The sequence below is a fragment of the Metarhizium acridum genome (assembly GCF_019434415.1).
Source record: "Metarhizium acridum strain ARSEF 324 chromosome Unknown scaffold_572, whole genome shotgun sequence".
Lineage (NCBI taxonomy): Eukaryota > Fungi > Ascomycota > Sordariomycetes > Hypocreales > Clavicipitaceae > Metarhizium > Metarhizium acridum.
Window position 1 is genome coordinate 1 of NW_027094042.1, and position 16,912 is coordinate 16,912.

General features: G+C 50.8%; 7 protein-coding genes and 1 non-coding gene across 8 annotated transcripts; 2 read left to right on the plus strand and 6 right to left on the minus strand.

Annotated features, from left to right (window-relative positions):
* The first annotated feature begins 887 nt into the window (after positions 1 to 887).
* On the plus strand, positions 888 to 1,425 carry J3458_020136 (uncharacterized protein). Its single transcript, XM_066121863.1, has one exon. It carries the CDS (start codon positions 913 to 915, stop codon positions 1,318 to 1,320), a length of 408 nt encoding a protein of 135 aa, XP_065973038.1. The 5' UTR covers positions 888 to 912; the 3' UTR covers positions 1,321 to 1,425.
* A 344-nt stretch (positions 1,426 to 1,769) lies between these two features.
* On the minus strand, positions 1,770 to 2,607 carry J3458_020137 (uncharacterized protein). Its single transcript, XM_066121864.1, has 3 exons — positions 2,516 to 2,607; positions 2,158 to 2,442; positions 1,770 to 2,090 (listed from the first exon to the last, which is right to left on the minus strand). The coding sequence occupies exons 1-3, from the start codon at positions 2,555 to 2,557 to the stop codon at positions 1,980 to 1,982; spliced, it is 438 nt and encodes a 145-aa protein (XP_065973039.1). The 5' UTR covers positions 2,558 to 2,607; the 3' UTR covers positions 1,770 to 1,979.
* Positions 2,608 to 2,864: 257 nt separating this feature from the next.
* Positions 2,865 to 4,899, minus strand: J3458_020138 (uncharacterized protein; the record flags this gene model as incomplete). Its single annotated transcript, XM_066121865.1, has 1 exon — positions 2,865 to 4,899. The coding sequence occupies exon 1, from the start codon at positions 4,476 to 4,478 to the stop codon at positions 2,865 to 2,867; it is 1,614 nt and encodes a 537-aa protein (XP_065973040.1). The 5' UTR covers positions 4,479 to 4,899.
* A 108-nt stretch (positions 4,900 to 5,007) lies between these two features.
* J3458_020139 (uncharacterized protein) lies at positions 5,008 to 6,003 on the minus strand (the record flags this gene model as incomplete). Its single annotated transcript, XM_066121866.1, has 1 exon — positions 5,008 to 6,003. The coding sequence occupies exon 1, from the start codon at positions 5,734 to 5,736 to the stop codon at positions 5,008 to 5,010; it is 729 nt and encodes a 242-aa protein (XP_065973041.1). The 5' UTR covers positions 5,737 to 6,003.
* Positions 6,004 to 6,218: 215 nt separating this feature from the next.
* On the minus strand, positions 6,219 to 6,300 carry J3458_020140. Its single transcript has one exon. It is a non-coding gene; the product is annotated as a tRNA-Ser (tRNA).
* Positions 6,301 to 6,956: 656 nt separating this feature from the next.
* J3458_020141 (uncharacterized protein) lies at positions 6,957 to 7,310 on the minus strand (the record flags this gene model as incomplete). Its single annotated transcript, XM_066121867.1, has 1 exon — positions 6,957 to 7,310. The coding sequence occupies one exon, from the start codon at positions 7,308 to 7,310 to the stop codon at positions 6,957 to 6,959; it is 354 nt and encodes a 117-aa protein (XP_065973042.1).
* Positions 7,311 to 9,246: 1,936 nt separating this feature from the next.
* On the plus strand, positions 9,247 to 11,070 carry J3458_020142 (uncharacterized protein; the record flags this gene model as incomplete). The annotated part of the gene is made up of 3 exons (XM_007817217.2): positions 9,247 to 9,359; positions 9,444 to 10,927; positions 10,994 to 11,070. 3 exons carry the CDS (start codon positions 9,247 to 9,249, stop codon positions 11,068 to 11,070), a joined length of 1,674 nt encoding a protein of 557 aa, XP_007815408.2.
* J3458_020143 (uncharacterized protein) lies at positions 9,444 to 16,237 on the minus strand (the record flags this gene model as incomplete). The annotated part of the gene is made up of 3 exons (XM_066121868.1): positions 9,444 to 12,767; positions 12,838 to 14,323; positions 14,389 to 16,237. 3 exons carry the CDS (start codon positions 16,235 to 16,237, stop codon positions 11,984 to 11,986), a joined length of 4,119 nt encoding a protein of 1,372 aa, XP_065973043.1. The 3' UTR covers positions 9,444 to 11,983.
* Positions 16,238 to 16,912: the final 675 nt, after the last annotated feature.

The following is a 16,912-nucleotide window of genomic DNA, read 5'->3' on the forward strand; positions in this document are numbered from 1 at the left end:
GTTGGGCCCTGTGCCTAGTGGCCATGTGACCACGCATATTTTTACCGCCATGAATTGCGTTCCTTTGTTCAAATGTTATGCACATCAACAGGTTGCTTACTCGCGTCTTTTCCTGCCGCCCTTCTCGCCTCGCTGTGCGGAGCAGTACACTTTCTCCAGGGTTTTGCCACTTTGTAGATTCAGGAAGCATTCGAAAAAGGCCAGCCAGCCCATTAGTGTCACACTCACTCCGCGAACAACGCAAGCTTGGGTCCATCGGCCGAGAATATTGACCTCATGCCGGTGTTCGTGAACGAATGTGGCATGTTTGTCACATCCCCCAGCGCCTGTTGAGAGAGCATCACCACTCCATGCCGCCAGCGTGTTGGCTGCTTGCCCGCTACGCGTATCCCGGGCCATACAGCTTCTACCTAGCTCCTTCCATTGCAAAATCCTTCCTTCCTCCTGCGTCCATCTCGTAACTTTTCGTAACCGACTTAAAGACACAACCCGCACATTGCACATTGCATACGCGTCCCGTCTCCAACCGTTGGCATATTCCCCCGAACCACCACCCACCACCTTCAACCGTGTCGCAGAGCACCGCTCGCATGGGGGCTACCAGCTCGTCTATTGGCCCGACCAGCATCAGCATACGTACTCTCTAACTCACAATAACTACCTAGGTAGGTAGTTATCTACCGCCATGGTGGTCGCCTCGCAAGGGGCGTGTCATAATCATTCTTTCTGCCTGGAGAGCGCTTCATCTCCAATAACGACGACGCGTTAAAGAAGGAGTTCAAGCACCTGCCCCTCATCACATCTCGTCATATGAAATCAAGTCGCCATCCAGCACCGTCTTCTCATGCCTCAAGCGCCTGCTTCATCACTTTGACCTCACACCAAAACACAGTAGCCAAGGCGACAGGCACCATGGCATCTACAACATGCTCAGCCACTAGCTCTCTGCGCATTCTCGCCGCACTTCTCTTCATCCCGGCATTTCCTCTGTGTCTCGTCCATGGCATTCTTAAGCACCATCCCGTTCCGGCTTTGGGTCTCCTGCCCCAGTTCTTTTCTATTGTAGCGGCTGCTGTTGTATTAGGCTTCCATCGCAAGAGAGATGATGGCGAGCACGGCGTGGAAGGGACCGACCAGCCGCCACGTGAGAATACCCTTCGGGATATCATTGTCCACCCGGTAACCGTGTTCTGCTACGACGTAGCCCTAGCGTCTGGCTATATGATTGTCTTGGTCTTTACTTGGATTACGACGGAAGGACCCTCAGGGCTCAGCATGTTGGCTGCGTATGCTACAATCCCGCTGCTGGCAAACTTGTAAGTCATTGAGCATAAGCAGTTGCTCTACCCCAGCGTGCTAACTCTAGACATGGAAGCCTCATCCACCTGTTTCTTGCCCTCCAAGCCGTCTATCATGGGCTGGCCATTCACAGCCTCGTCCAATGGGTCGCTTGGCGTGCTGTACCGCCAAACTGCCCCAACTGCAATGTTCGCCTGCGCACATCATTTCCCGATTTCCCGTGGCTCAAGTACCTCCAGGGCCGTAGAGACGGGTACACCCGCCATCCCTGCTATGGAACAGGATCGTTTATCGCGACGATGCTGGCGAAGAGGGACGGTATCGCTCGCGGGAGCCCTGAAGCTGTTTTGACATCATTTCCAAGAATCGCAAAGGGAAGGGGACGGACTTTGGGCATGACTCCACTTGGGAAAGCTAAGCGTCAGTTTTTTTTTTTCTTTTGATGGAAAAAAGTATCGTAACTCGCCAATTGAAAGTATTGTCGAAATCGGGGTCGGCATTGCAACATGGCGGTTATTGGTGTTTGGTGTCGATGGTCCCTGTCATTCCACAAGTCTCTGCTTATACTGATATAACGTCTAGTTGTAGCGGTCTTTGACACTTTTCCCACAATACACTCTATTCCCTGGTCCTTTTATACAAATACCTGTCCCTTGTATTCTGTGTGCACCCAGCCGTTTTTATACCTCCGTCTCAATACCCGGCTGCTTGCTATGATGGTCAAAGAGCCCCGACACGCTCTCTTCCACCTTTCCTATCTTGTGCTTCATCCATCTCGCCGTCCTCGGGACCTACGCTTATTAGCATTGCTACGACTAAAGAGTTCACAACCTGGGAGTAGAGGGCCTCATGTCTCACCTTCCACTGCATCAAGCCTCGATGCTGCCTATGCAGCGCCTTGTCCCGCCGCTTGTAATCCCTCAACTGGTCCATCAAGCCCTGCTTATGCTGTGCACTCCCATCCGGCAATTCCTCCTTTACTCCATCCGACGAACTGTCACTGTCGCTGGAAGCTTCCTCATCCACTATACCTGCTTCTCTTTCAATCTTGTCCAGGTCTAGATTGTCGCGGGCCGTGTCAATCACCTCGACCACGTCGCGGGTATGTTGATTTCGACTTGCCCAGCGGGAATGAGCAGTACCCTTTGCAGGGAAGAAAAAAAAAGATGTTAGTGGCATTATTCGCGTGAGAGGCAGCAAAAAGAGGGTTTTTTACCATTCCGGGCAAGAAAGTCAGTCTAACTTTCAGAGTGCCCATTTTTTCACCGCAGTCTTCTAAACAATTCGTCGTTGCGCGCTCATAATCACCCTTCAGATGGGAAGCTCGAGATCTTGTTCCTGTTCCTCGGGGATATCCTTGAGCCAGAGGACGCAGAATGCAGAGACTTTGTCCCCCAGAAAGCGCTTGTCTCGAAACTTCAACGGCCACCATGCAGCTGCTGTAGCGCTTCTTGACGGCCAAATGGAGGTGCTGTTCCTTTTTGGACGTTCCACTTGCCGCTGCTTCCTGTAGGTCGCATTTTTGCCATGCTGATGTCTGGTCTTGAGTTTGAGTTTACACGACTTCAGCTCGGGCTGGCAATTTTCGCTGACGGCAATTGGATGTCATCAACGGTGCCGTAGTGCCAGCCTAAGAGGTTAGAGGGAGCTTGGAGTCGGACGCTGCGCCAGACCATGGATAGTCTGATGCGACCACGGCCGACACCGCCACTTAAGGGGTACCATCCCATGATTTGGGAGCGGTCCTTGAAGAGCTCCGCAAGGGGGAGATGAACAATCCCTAGAAGGGGATTGTCTTCGTGAAGTCTCGCATCCCGGACGGAGACAAATACCTCGCAATCTCTCCAGTCTCTGACGAAACGCTCGCATCCAGCATTGAAGAAGGGCTTTGCATTTTGTGGTTTTGTTCGCGTCTTGAATGTCTTGCTGTGGTTGATGATGACGGTACAGTAAGAGCTGGGCAGTCCATCACCCTCTTCTTCTTCATCGCTCGCCTCATCATAATCTTCAGGCTGACGCTTGTTTAGTCTTTCGACTTCAAGACCAGTAATGTTGTGGATTTGAATGCTGAATAAACCGCTGGGATAGTCGTCTGGTGGAGGCGCCGAGCATATCATGGCATCCGTTTGTGCCTTCATCTCCTGAATAATTTGCTGTTCTAATTCTTCCTCGTCACGCACTTTGAGGCCTTCTTTGATCATAAATTCGCGAAGTTTTCGCTCGCAAGTCTCGTCTACCTTGTCTTTGAGCTGTTCCATCGATCGAATTTTAGGATCATGGGTTTGCTTGTCAAACTGGCCTTGCTGAATTCGGGCCTTGGGGAAGTAGCCCACGCTCCACTCCAGCTTTCCGGGCATGTTATCACCGGCCTTGAGAGCACGGAATCCGTCGGTTCGATGCCAAATCTTTCCCCTCGATTCAGGACTTTTCATGAGCTCCTTCAAGCTAACTTCAATGCGTCCCAGATCATCGTCCGCCGTAAACCTGTCCGAATCCCATAGTTGGACGCGGAGTCTCTCGTCAATGTTCACCTCCTCCGGGGTGACAAGGACAAAGCACGTTTCGTCCCAGCAAGGTTCCATTTCACATTTCAAAATGCGCGTACTCCAGAGAACCTTGCCGAACTTGGCCCACCCAACCGACACATAAGGATCGGAACTCGCCTCTCGGATAAGAGGTATTGCCGAGTCTCCCATCTTGAAATCATATCCGCGTTTGATGTGTATCATTAAAACTCCTCTCGAGACTGTATCCTTCTTGAAATCATCACCCGCCAGGATATCCTTCAAGTCCACGGTCAGGCTCTTTGGCGCGACATACTCGGCCACAGCGGCATCAATGGCACTCTGAACAAAGTTGCTAATGAGTGGAATATCCATGATATTGAGACCACGACGGCTCAATGGAACACACCGCACGTCGACTTTCGGCTGTCCCATGAAAGTAACTGTACAAAGCGAAAAGAATGGCGGATCCGGACACAGCTGTAGACGCATCCTCATTGTTCCGATAATACCAAGCAAATCTACACAGACGGGTATCTTGATGTTTCCAGGTAAATAGAATGCCACGTAGAGATGCATGTCCTTGGCTCTGTCCTTGAGGCTTCGCGAGCTGGACCGAGTTCGATACGCAAACGCCACTTCCAAATTGACGAAATCGCCTTCTTCACCTTCCATCCCCTCGGCGACAGCTTCAGCCTTTGACAAGGTCTCGGGGTCGCCAATTTCGCCAGGGCTTCTTACACGCCGGTGTTTGGCTGCCGGTATTCCCCTCAGAATCGTCGGGCGACGTGAGCTTGCCACTCGTAGTTACAGACCTGCTAGCGGCCCCCCGTTGGCAGCCATTGAATGCCCAGTATCCGAATAGATTCACTTCCCTGGCCAATATCCTCAACGCTCACCATCCGAACCAACTTAGGGAGGGAAGCTTGCATGACATCTTCGAGAGTATCCGACAGACTGAGAAAAAGATCTGGATTTACCAGCGGCCAAACAGCTCCCAACACGGAATTGAGCCATATAGTTGTCTCAGTCTCGTGCTTGCTAGTGTCTTTGGCGAGCTGCTGGCGGTGAGCATCCCAAACCTCATCTTGGAAGATGTTGTTGATTTTGCGAGTGGTTGTAGTCTCGTACTCCAGCAATCACTGCGGCGGCAGCACCGGCTACGAGTAGGATAGAGAGCATCCACCACTTGTTGCTGTCACTATCAGCTTCGGAAACCGGGCGCTATTTGTTTTCGTCCATGGGAAAATGCTCCAAGAAAGGAGGCAGACAGAACGACAACCGCAAGCCCCGCAAGGCCAAACGTCAGCCCTCGATTGTTGATTGCGGTAATGGTTTGATTCAATAAATCAAAATCGGGAGGCGGAAATCTGCTGTTGAGTCTCTCGTGAACATGTTGGAGGTGTCGAGCCTGTCGAGCCTGACTTTGCGACTGCTCAGTCGAATCGCGTTTCAAACTCAAGCCCGTAGCAGATCGCTTTTCGGATTTGAAAGCGGCATGATCCAGGACTGTTTCCTTGAGTGCCTCGTCTGTAAAGTCGTGGATAGTGACGGGGAGGTGAGTGACGGGATCCGTCACCTCCCGCTCGGCCCTTTCCTTCCGCCTGAGCTTCAACTCTTTTCTCCTTTGTTTTACATCGGTTGAGGCCGGGTCAACCTGGGAGGTATCTTCGGGGGTGTCGGCGTGAGTGTCGTCACGTTTGGCGTCGTCCTCGCGAGAGGGGCAGGGCGAAGGTTCATGCTTCGCCTCATCGGCAGCCGTGACGACGGGGGGCTCTGCGGCGATTTCCTCATCCGAGTCACTTCGCATTGACTCTTGTTGCCTGGCAGCCTTCTCTTCGCGGTACCTGGAGATTGTAGGCACAGGTCTGCGAGCGCTGTATGGTGCCTGGTACCGGCGGACATCATCATGTTCGTCCGTGGCCAGAGGCATGACGGCGGTGGCCCTGCGGAGTAAAGCCTTGACGGCGCGACTGCGGTGAGACCATGGGTATCAAAACTGACAATTGTAGCAGGCCGTTGCAGTTGGACGTTGGCAGAGTTTACGCCCGAGCAGGTTGCATCACAAATGCCCACAGTATTTCGCGTTACGTCATGAGCTTAATTTCTTGGCACGAGGCGTCCGTACCAGATCGGCAAGAAGGCACCAATTGGACATTATTTACGGAGTGGACGGGGTCAAACTTTGTTTGGGGTGGAGGTGGAAGATTGAGTAAAGAGAATTCACTGGGACTTTACAGGTAGGTGTAGCCGTCCTGCAAACATCACGCCGCAAAGCCACAACCACGATGAACAAAGTGGATACTGCCCACTTGCCACAGAACACTTGCCAAGCAGGGACCAGAAAAATAAAAAAGAAACTTGTCACCACCTAATTTATTGAAGAAAAAAAACAGAACAATAGAAAGAACCTGACGACAGAGACAGGACTCGAACCTGCGCGGGCGAACCCATTAGATTTCTAATCCAACTCCTTGGACCACTCGGACACTCTGCCTATTTCTGGGATGCAGGGATGTCGACTTATTCGAATTATATGGCTCTCACATTGGTTTGGATTGATTGCACTAGCGGCAACAGCTGCTGCCGTTGCGACGGCTCTCACTCATTCTTCACCTCAAATCATTGTGGCATATCTTGATCCAATCACTATCTATTAGACATTTTTTTGATCGTGCTGCATGTCATTTTATGACCAGGCATGACTATAGGTTGTTTGGTCTTCAGTGGTATTTGATGTCGGTTTCTTCACGTCTCGGCGTCGATGGCATCCAACCATGTGCCACTCGGGAAAGTCAAGTGTCCAATGACTTGCTTAGGGTTTACCAACCCCCCTCCGTCTACACACCTGGGGCCTTTATCCTCGAACTTCACCTACGAATGAGTCTCGTAGACATGCTTTAACCACTGTTTGTTGCTCTAAACTTGGCAGGTATTGGCAAGTCTAGGGTAGCTCTCATATATGCTGGGCTGGGTCTGATCGACGAATGGGGCCAATGAGTCAGTGATACGTTCAATGGGAAAAACAAAACCAGATTTTTCTCATGCAAAATGACAATGAGGTTGCCTGTGATGTTTCGAATTCGAGACCCGAGCTGTGTACGGAGGAAAGGGTGTCACAGCATGGAGGACATTGATACCATCATACCACGCCTAGTGATTCGAGATACCAGTCACTTTGGCCATGTTTAGCCGGCCGATGTTGTCCAAAAACTCGACTCGACCTTGGTGACATTCAGGCTTATGATTTATCGCTTGAACTTGCTGTGCGACGCACCTGTATTGGAAAGACGCCTTCCTCCTTCGGTCTACTACTTGCATTTGGCACCTGGCACTTTGCGCTGACCGCAGGGACCGAGCTGTATCGGCAATTGTCTCATCTCTGGTGCGTAGTTTCATCACCGTCATGATGAGACGACCAGGGGTCCGAAGGTGCCACCAACCAGGGCATGGTCTGGTGGCCATGAAAGCAACCAAGACAACGATGGACAAAGCCCCCGAAAACATCTGAACTTGATAAAGTTTTCGGGGTAGATTTCCGAGAGAGCAAGGCTCGCGGTGCTAATAATGAATGCGTAGCCAGGACTCGGCACTGCGTCTGGTGACGTTGGAACGGCGTGGGGGGATTAAATGGGTTTAAATGGGCACCGAGGACTCTTGGTGGTCACGGTCATGATCATACCATTCATTGATCGCCATTGGACTGGGATGTGGACGAGGCCATCTTCATGCCTCGCTCCTTCCTCGCATCGTACCACTGGCGCATAGAAAGAGCTGTGCCCCCTTGGCTGAATATTCAAATACTGAATATCGTACGCGGCGTTGGTGTGTGCAACAAACTCGTTCGTCCATACTTTCGCCTCTTGTTGTTTGCCTATTACGCAGTCTTCCAGCTGCATTTGAACAGGTGCTCGTCCTGAGTCTGATGAGAAGTGCCGCACGCGCTTGTACGACTTCGCAACACCGCGATTCCGCAATACCGACTTTCCGGTTTGGACCAGCCCGACTTTAATGACCCCAGTCGTAACGTCCAAGGTCGAAGCCGCTGACCCCCTGCCCCGGCCCCATTTGTTACAGACAATCCCGAGCACTGGACAGCTAGACCGTTTGGAACGCTTGGAGAAATCGACCTGACGATGGCGTAGTCACCTTGCATCCATCCGGGGCCCGTGTCCAACATCTCGTTGGCTCAACCCCAATCTCTAAGCGCCCGGAATAGTGGCCCCTCTCCTAAAGAGGTTTGGTGGCCGCCGATGTCATGATTCTTCGACCATTGACGTCCTGGATCGAGCCAACGTTTGCCAGTTTCACACGAGGCCCTTGCGGTCAAAGTGCTTGCCAAGAGGGGGGGCTTCGATGCATAACAGGCGGCATAGGTTATTATTGCAGGAAGACCATGGGACCGGACAGGCGCCTTGCTCGTTATTAAACGGCACCATCAACCTCACAGTCTTATCCATCGCAGCAGAGTTTTCATTTCGCCATTGCACTCTCAAAGGGAATGAGAGCCTTGCTCTGCGTTCCTCACCATGAACGCCTGTTGCTGACATCTGCCGCACATAACCAACCCCGTCAACCTTCGAAACACGCGAATAACTCCAACGACATAACGTTAAAGGTTTCGAAGCCAGCCTCACGCACTGACTGTCGCATGCCCCCGTTCCTCCATACCATCCCATCTCCAAAATCTCGGCCAACTAACAGGGTCCATCGCGGCTTCCGAACCTCTGCAGCGCCTGATCTACGATTCTGAACCGTGCTAGCACTTCTCATACTTCCAGGCCACCTTTTTATCTCCTCCCCTTGCCCCCGTTGTTGATTCTGTGAGCAACGGCTAGATATTCCCTGGCAGAATCAAAAGTTTCACGATCAATGAGACGCAGCTTACTGTACTGCTGTTCCCGGGTGCAAAAGATAGCCTGGCTACAGTTCCGCCAGTGTCAGATCCCCAGTTCACCTGCGACTCGGCTCATTCGATCCGTCACTGCCTTGGACAATTGTTCCCGCCATCTCTCGTCAGCATCATTTAACCACGTTGCGCCACTGTTTCCTTCAATTGCTATCTTTGCTCTCTCTCTCCGTCTTGGCAGAGGCTTGGACTTCTTTCCTTTCGCTACTGCTGGTTCAGATCGCTCTCTTTTTGTTGTATTTTGTTCGTGCCTAATTGTGTCTACATTCTTTCCTCGACTTTCGCCTACTATAATTGGTTCGAAGATTTGCGCATGCGGGTAGACTTGGTCAACCGAGAGTCGATATCTGTGAAGTTCACTTTGTGCATCTGGGCGAGCAAGAGAGCCGTGTCTTAAGCTCCGGACGGGCCGACTAATCTTGGGAAGAGCCCGGACAAGAATACTGTATAGATATTTGGTGCTTGTGTCCACTTCTGTCGCCGGTCGACATTGAAACCATCCTCAAGGCTCGGCAAGCGGTCACATTATTCACCATGGCGGGACAATTAGGTTACCGCGAGTTAATTCGCAAACAGTTCACCCCTCAGAAGATGATGTTCCACATCCTTTTTTGGACATTTCACTGGGGCATCTTTGCTTATGGATGGTAAGTATAGAGCTATCAAATACGGATTTGACGATTTTCTTCATCCTCCAAAGTGGAACAGTGGTCTAATACTCTGCAATACAGGTACAAGCAAGCTGCGGATGATCGACTAGCCGGCTTGAACACTTTGAAGTTCTCCGTCTGGATCTCTCGAGGTGCCGGTCTGGTGCTTAGCGTTGACGGAATGCTTATTCTTCTTCCTGTTTGCCGCACACTGATGCGCTGGCTTCGACCCAAGCTTCGCTTCCTCCCTCTCGACGAGAATCTGTGGTTTCATAGACAGCTTGCCTATGCCTTGCTAGTCTTTACCGTTTTCCACGTCGCCGCCCATTACGTCAACTTTTTCAACGTCGAGGAAACACAGATCCGTCCTGTTAGCGCCCTCCAAATTCACTACGCTCAAGCAGGCGGCATTACTGGCCACGTCATGTTATTGTGCATGCTGCTCATGTATACGACCGCTCATTCTCGTATCCGTCAGCAGTCGTTTGAAACTTTCTGGTATACCCACCATCTTTTCATCCCTTTTCTGCTGGCTCTGTATACACACACCGTCGGATGTTTTGTGCGTGATTCAGTCGATGCCTTTTCGCCATTCGCCGGAGAGGCATACTGGACGCACTGCATCGGATACCTTGGCTGGCGTTGGGAGTTGTGGACTGGAGGCTTTTACCTGATTGAGCGTCTTTACCGTGAAATCCGAGCTCGCCGGGAGACTAAAATTACCAGGGTTGTCCGCCACCCTTACGATGTCGTCGAACTTCAGTTCAACAAGCCATCATTCAAGTACAAGGCCGGTCAGTGGCTCTTCATTCAGGTCCCATCGATCTCAAAGTACCAGTGGCATCCATTCACCATCACATCGTGCCCCTTCGACCCATACGTGTCTATCCACGTCAGACAGGTTGGAGACTTTACTCGAGCTTTGGGCGATGCGACTGGTGCTGGTGGCGCTCAAGCCAAGCTCTATGAAGGAGTTGACCCCATGGGTATGTATGAAGTTGCTCTGCAGAACGGACAGCAGATGCCCGGCCTCCGAATCGACGGACCTTATGGAGCCCCCGCCGAAGACGTCTTCGAAAACGAAATCGCTGTTTTGATTGGTACCGGTATTGGAGTCACTCCTTGGGCGGCTATTTTGAAGAATATTTGGCATCTTCGAAACTCTCCTAATCCCCCTACCCGACTTCGCCGTGTCGAATTCATCTGGGTTTGCAAGGACGCCGGTTCCTTCGAATGGTTCCAGACATTGCTGTCGTCGCTGGAAGAGCAGTCCAACGAGGCTGCCCGCATCCCCGGTAGTTCCGGCGTAGAATTCCTCAAGATTCACACCTATCTCACTCAGAAGCTCGATATGGACACTACGCAAAATATTGTGCTCAACAGCGTAGGCGCCGACATGGACCCGCTTACTGAACTCAAATCAAGGACTCACTTCGGTCGCCCTGACTTTAAGAGGCTTTTCAGCACTATGCGAGATGGTATCCTTGACAGGACGTATTTGAGCGGTTTGGAGGGTAGCATGCGAACTACAGTGGGTGTCTATTTCTGCGGTCCCTCCGCAGCTGGTAAGTTGGACCTCAAACTTCATCCTGACGCCAAGATCAAGCCAAATGTCTAACATGTATTCTCAGCTCGTGACATTAAGTCGGCGTGTAAGGCTGCTACTGCACGGGAGGTCAACTTTAGGTTCTGGAAGGAGCATTTCTAGATTTTGTTTTTGGGATTTATTCTTCCTGGTTTAATGCAGGTGAGGTTATGTACACATCAGGAAATACAAATATGTCATGTTGGGTAGCGGATATGATTTTTTTTTTCTTTTTTTATATTTGAATTATGAGTCGACACATGTGAGCAGGGCAATCAATCATGTTGCAAGGTGTCCTGAATATTGCCACACTTTTTCCACGTATCAGTCCGACCTTGTGCGAAAGATACATTACGAGTTCCAACCCATTCCAGTCAGCAGCGTCCTCCTCAAATTCATATTGGTGGTGCATGGCACGGTTCCACAGGAGGCACGTCTATCACCACTCGGCGCATGTACAATCACTTCCCATGTATTATATTTAAAGACGCTCGAATAAAAACCATCTACCTCCAATCATGCCAGATTGGTTTAAAATATCCCGCGACAGGCGTTGCCTCCCTTCGCCATGCATGCATGTTCCTGTTCAAGATATATCCAAATACTAGTGCCCCCCACCAAAATCACCCACCGCCATGTGCCAATGTCTCATAATTCTTAAATCAGTCTAAGTCATACTTAATGCAAGTATATAGCCCTCTCTTTGCTGATGCATGTATTAAGGGTGTTTTTGCATATACGGTCATTGCGGTCAGCGTTAGCTTAACGTGATGCATGACTAACGCCCCCCATTGCGGTTACGCAATTATTCCTTGTCTTTTATAAAGGGTTCATATGTCGTGTCTTTTAGGGACTGGATGCATTCTTCTGTGTTTTAATGCAATAATATGGTATGCCGATGAGAAATTATTCACTGCGCCAATTGTCCGTCTGGAACCTGAAATAGTAGTTTCAAGTGTCCGGTTCAACGCATTTCGGTAGGTTGGCGTGAAATTTAACCTCTTCCATACCATGGTGTGGTCTCTCTTCAGGATAATTACCTGTCGAGGTGGCTAGTCTCGCTCTTTAGCTTCTTCATATTCTCCTCAGTCAACGCCTCTCCAGAGCTTGGTCCCTGAAACGACGGGGTACGATAAAAGGATGGACCACCTGCCGCATCAATCAACTTATTCTCTTGAAGCATGCTGGACAATTCTTTCTCGCCTTCCTGATGCCTCACCTGTACATTCAACCCGGGGACAGCAGGAGAATCAAGTGGCGATGGTTCGGGTTGGCCGTTCGCTGTCTTAAAAGGTCTCGGCGTCATGGGGCTGCCATGGAGTTCATCCTGGACTCGCTGCTCGGACCCGGTGGCTTGTTCTTCAACCCCAACATGAGGAATTCCTGCATTATCGCAATGTTCGCTGATCTGAGAGCAGTCCGAAGATTCCTCTACTGCTGCTGATACCTTGCGTCGCGACAGACACCACCGTATAAGCATCCTCTCAAGTATGTTCATTGTCACTGGCTTGGCCAGGTAGTCATCCATGCCGGCCTTATTACACTTTTCCCGGTCACCATGGATGGCAGATGCCGTCATAGCCACAATTGGGACATCCTGCAGCAAAGTCTTGTATGGGGAGTGATGACGCAAGAGGTGCGTGCACTTGTATCCGTCAATAATTGGCATCTGCACATCCATCAATATCATGTCTGGCTTCATATTTTGGCCTCGAGAAGTGGCCATCAGGTACTCCAAGGCCTCTTTGCCATTCCATGCTGCAGTGACCTGAAAGCCAAGTTTCTGGATTGTCTTTATGGCAATCATTTGGTTCACAGGACTGAGAGGTGTTGTCAGTAAATTTGTAAATCCTCTTCAGTTGCAATGGTACGGACAGAATTGGGGCTTACTTGTCTTCAACGACCAGAATATGCGTCTTAGCACGTTCGGTTCGAGGCATGTCTTGATCGACACAAGGAGGAGTGCGTACGGAGAGGCGTCGACGAGGAATTGACGAAGATATTCCGATCCCATCAGAGCCCGTAGATGTGCCCCCAACCTGGTCATACTCGGAGCTATTACATGATATACTTAAATCCGACTGCAATCGATCTGGAATAGCCCCGCTCTGGACTGGGTGAGATTGTCTTGGCCCGTGGGGCTTGTTGAAGGGAATCCAAAAAGAGGCCTTCGTTCCGCTATCAACAGTTGATTCCAAAATAATCCGTCCATGCATCAAGTCCAAAAGGTTCTTGCAGATCGTGAGGCCCAGACCGGTGCCGCCAAATCGTCGGGCCGTAGACGCATCACCTTGGCTAAAAGGCTGGAAGAGCCTCTTCCGTACATCTTCTTGAATGCCAATACCAGTATCTTCAACGACAAACTTGATGTTGATCGAATCAGATGTTTCAGACTCTGTGGTGACAGAGAATCTCACATAACCTTGGTTTGTAAACTTGATACTGTTCGTTAGTAGGTTTGTGATTATTTGCCGTACGCGTCCGGGGTCACCAATGACAACCATGTCATTTTCAATATCACTCCCAATGTCTGATTGGAAATCGAGGTTCTTTCGTTCCACAGCAAACCGGAGCATTCGCACGACTTCCTTGACAACTAATGACAAAGAGAATTGAACTTCCTCAACGTCCAATCGGCCAGATTCCACTTTGGAAAAGTCGAGAATATCGTTGATGACTGTTAATAGAGACGTGGCTGAGCTCTGAATATTATCAAGATAGTCTCTTTGTTCCTCATCTAAATCCATATGGCTGAGCAGCTCGGCCATGCCAAGAACGCCTGTAATTGGTGTCCGAATTTCATGGGACATGTTGGCCAGAAATTGACTCTTCAATCTGTTGGCTTCCTTCGCAGCAGCCTCATTCGCCACCGCTTTTCGCTTCTCCCGCGACTGCTTCAGTAAGGCCTCTTCTCGGTCGCGCAGTTCTGTAACATCCATAATGACACCAATGACCCCTTCTATGGTACTATCACTTGTCGTCTTGCCGTCGTGAGTCTTTTTGCCATACATGGGAAGAAAGCGAGTCCGGTACCAGCGGTCATCTAGGCCGTGTTCTTTAACGTCTTCGGTAGTGCGTCCTTGCAGTATGTCCTCGATGGGCTGTAGAAAGTCTAGCTGCTCGCCCTCCGGGGGCTGATCCACAAGTCGGTTGAAGACGGTGTGCATATTCTCTCCGATATACCATCGACTCGGGTCGTGAACGTCTTCATATGTATGGTTCCATATCAAGGCACCCTCGAGCATATTTACGCGGCGGTTCGGGTCTACAGTGAAGATGGTGACCTGAGAGTGAGCAATGACGCTTAGGAGCTGTTGACGAGTTCGCTTGGCATCAAATTTGGTTTCAATGCTCTCATGAACGTCGGTACATGTGCCTGTATGACGTTGATTAGCATAGTCCCTTGCTCTCCCACCGAAAGACCACTACAATTCGTCTTACCAAACCACTTCTCGATATCACCACTATCTTTATTTCTCACCGCCAAGGCACGACCCAGGAACCATCTCCATTCGCCTTCTTTACTTCGACAACGGTACTCCATTACAAACGGTTCGCCAGTCTCTAGAGACCGCTTCCATCGGGTTAGTGCTTCGTTTCTGTCGTCTGGGTGAAAGGGCATCTGCCACTCCATGCCGAGACACTCCTCCGGCCTAAGGCCAGTATATGAATACCACCGAGTATTGAAGAAGTCGTGAAGTCCATCCGGGGACGCCGTCCAAACTAACTGCGGCATTGTATCACAAATCAGCTTGAAACGCTCGTCATCTCGTTCTTTTATTTGAGTGATTTGCTCCGTGATAACCGTTACATCTCGGCCCGTAACCACAGCAGCTAGAAATTCCCCGGTGACATCGTCCCGGATTGCTTCGCCAAGTACATCGTGTATGAGCCTCTTCCCGTCGCGGTCTACAATTCCAACGCGCATGCTCGCAAACGGACGTTCTGTGCGAAGGAGAACAGAAATGGGGTATTCAGAAACGTCTAATTTTCTAGTAAAATTCTCATCCCATAGGTCCCATTTCCGTAGAAGATCAAGGCCGTCGTCACAGCTATCTAAATCGGCATCCAGAGATAGCAGCTGTCTCGAGGCTTTGTTAGGAAAGATGACGCTGCCATCTTTCCATATGGCGAGAATGGGCATCTGGGTGTTGTCAAGCAAGGCGTCCTTCATGAGGGTTATCTTTTGCAGCAGGGATGGCGTGCTCGAATGCGAGGCAAGCGACGGCGGGCCCATGGGAGGGAATGGGCTTGATGACATGGTGACGATGCCTGGGCTATAGAAGGAAGGTGAATTCGAGTCCCGGCTTGATGCAACGGACGATGGAGCTGAAATTGCAATTGTCCGTCGATGAGCAGCTTCCAAAACGCTCGGCTTTGCAACAAGTTTCTTAGTATTGGGTGGTGAAGAGGCCGCAGAATTGGTGTTTGTAAATGTGAGAGTGAAGAAGGTTTGCTTATCCTCAATTTCCCAGACAGTGACAATCATTTTAGCAAATGCTTGGTACTCGGAGGCCCTGGCTTTATATCGACTGTCGTAAGTCGTCTTATTCATGTCCTTCCTGCTGACTACTACTTCAATGACAGCGTCCTGAGAAGGCAGAGCCATCGAAGGACAGCGAGGCTCGGTGGCAGGGATCGGCAAGTCTAGCGTAGGAGTGGCATCACCGGGGTTTGCTTGGGGGAATTGAGGTTGCTGTGCATGCGGCGGAGGCGGACGAACGCCAACTTCCTGCACCAGACTATCCAAAAAGGACTCCCAAGTTATCCAAACCGGCCTGCCATCCTGCAACATGTCGATCCCGATTTGCGATAAAGTTTGACCCCGAAGATGTTCAAGCGCGGCGGTAGCATCATCTTGTGGCGTGGTCTCGGATGTTAGGCCCATCATGCGGCCGATGGCCTCGTTTGCTAGAACCACTGTTTTCAAGTTGTTTAAAACAATGACGGGTACGGGCAAATACTGCATCGCGGAAAATGCCAGTTGGCCGGGGGTTATCGAGGGGATAGGAAGCCGCAGCGGGCTTTGGGATTGAGATCGCCCTCCTTGATGCGCAAGGCTGAGGGGGTCCCGGAGGAATCGCCGGCCGTCGGAAAGACGAGGGGTTTCATCGTGGTGAGTTGGCGCAGCGTTCAACGCTTCCAAGGCAGGTCGCTTTGGGCCACCGTCAACGAGAGGGATGACGAGTTCATGCTGTTGTGAGACTTGATCCTGTGCGGCAATTGGAGCGGCCGACGCAGCTATGTCAGGTGAGGCAGCATTGCCCTCTGCCAAGTTCTCGGAAGCCATGATATCGCACACCGGCGTTCGCACATGGGAGACAGAGCGACTTGGGGACGGTCCGCGACCGCCCTCGATCGTGGGAGCAAAAATCTCTGCCACCGCGGTAAAACAAATATCTCCAAATTCGGTCGTGTGAACAATATTACCTTACTCGTTGGTGTAGCGGGCGAAGGATGTTTCAGATTGTCGTCGACACAATATAGACCACCCACCGAAGTGAAGTCGTTGATATAACTCGAATAAGCACAAGTAATCCAACAGCAATGACATGTGTTTGCGGCCGTGTAACTACTAGAGACGAGGGTTTGAGACTCGAAGCGTATGGAAATCGGAATGTATTACTGGTCGAAACTTCCCAGAGCTTGGTATTTGAGTCGCAACGGTAGTAGTAGTAATAGCAGTCGTGGTGGCGGTAGCGCCGTTATCTTGCGGTCGATGGATCGATGGCTAGTAGTACTGGAATGCCGAGTGATGCGAACTAGGGCCACCCGGATATCTGGGCGTCTGGGAAGGCTCAATCAAACTCCTGAAGGAGGATAGAATGGCACCCCGAAGAAACAATGGTGTCGATGACGGGTGATGGGCAATAAAGTCGGCTCGCAAGTGTCGATGGAAAGGAAAAAGGAGCCGGAACAAGTGTGGTTTCTAGACTCTAATGCGTTTTCAGACGCCAACCGAACT

Bases quoted from the DNA above. Each gene is read 5' to 3' on its own strand.
- J3458_020136 (XM_066121863.1), top strand. From the start codon at position 913: ATGGCATCTACAACATGCTCAGCCACTAGCTCTCTGCGCATTCTCGCC.
- J3458_020137 (XM_066121864.1), bottom strand. From the start codon at position 2,557: ATGGGCACTCTGAAAGTTAGACTGACTTTCTTGCCCGGAATG. The intron at 2,443-2,515 runs GTAAAAAACCCT...TTCCCTGCAAAG, and splicing joins TGACTTTCTTGCCCGGAATG to GGTACTGCTCATTCCCGCTG. The intron at 2,091-2,157 runs GTGAGACATGAG...TAATAAGCGTAG, and splicing joins GAGGCTTGATGCAGTGGAAG to GTCCCGAGGACGGCGAGATG.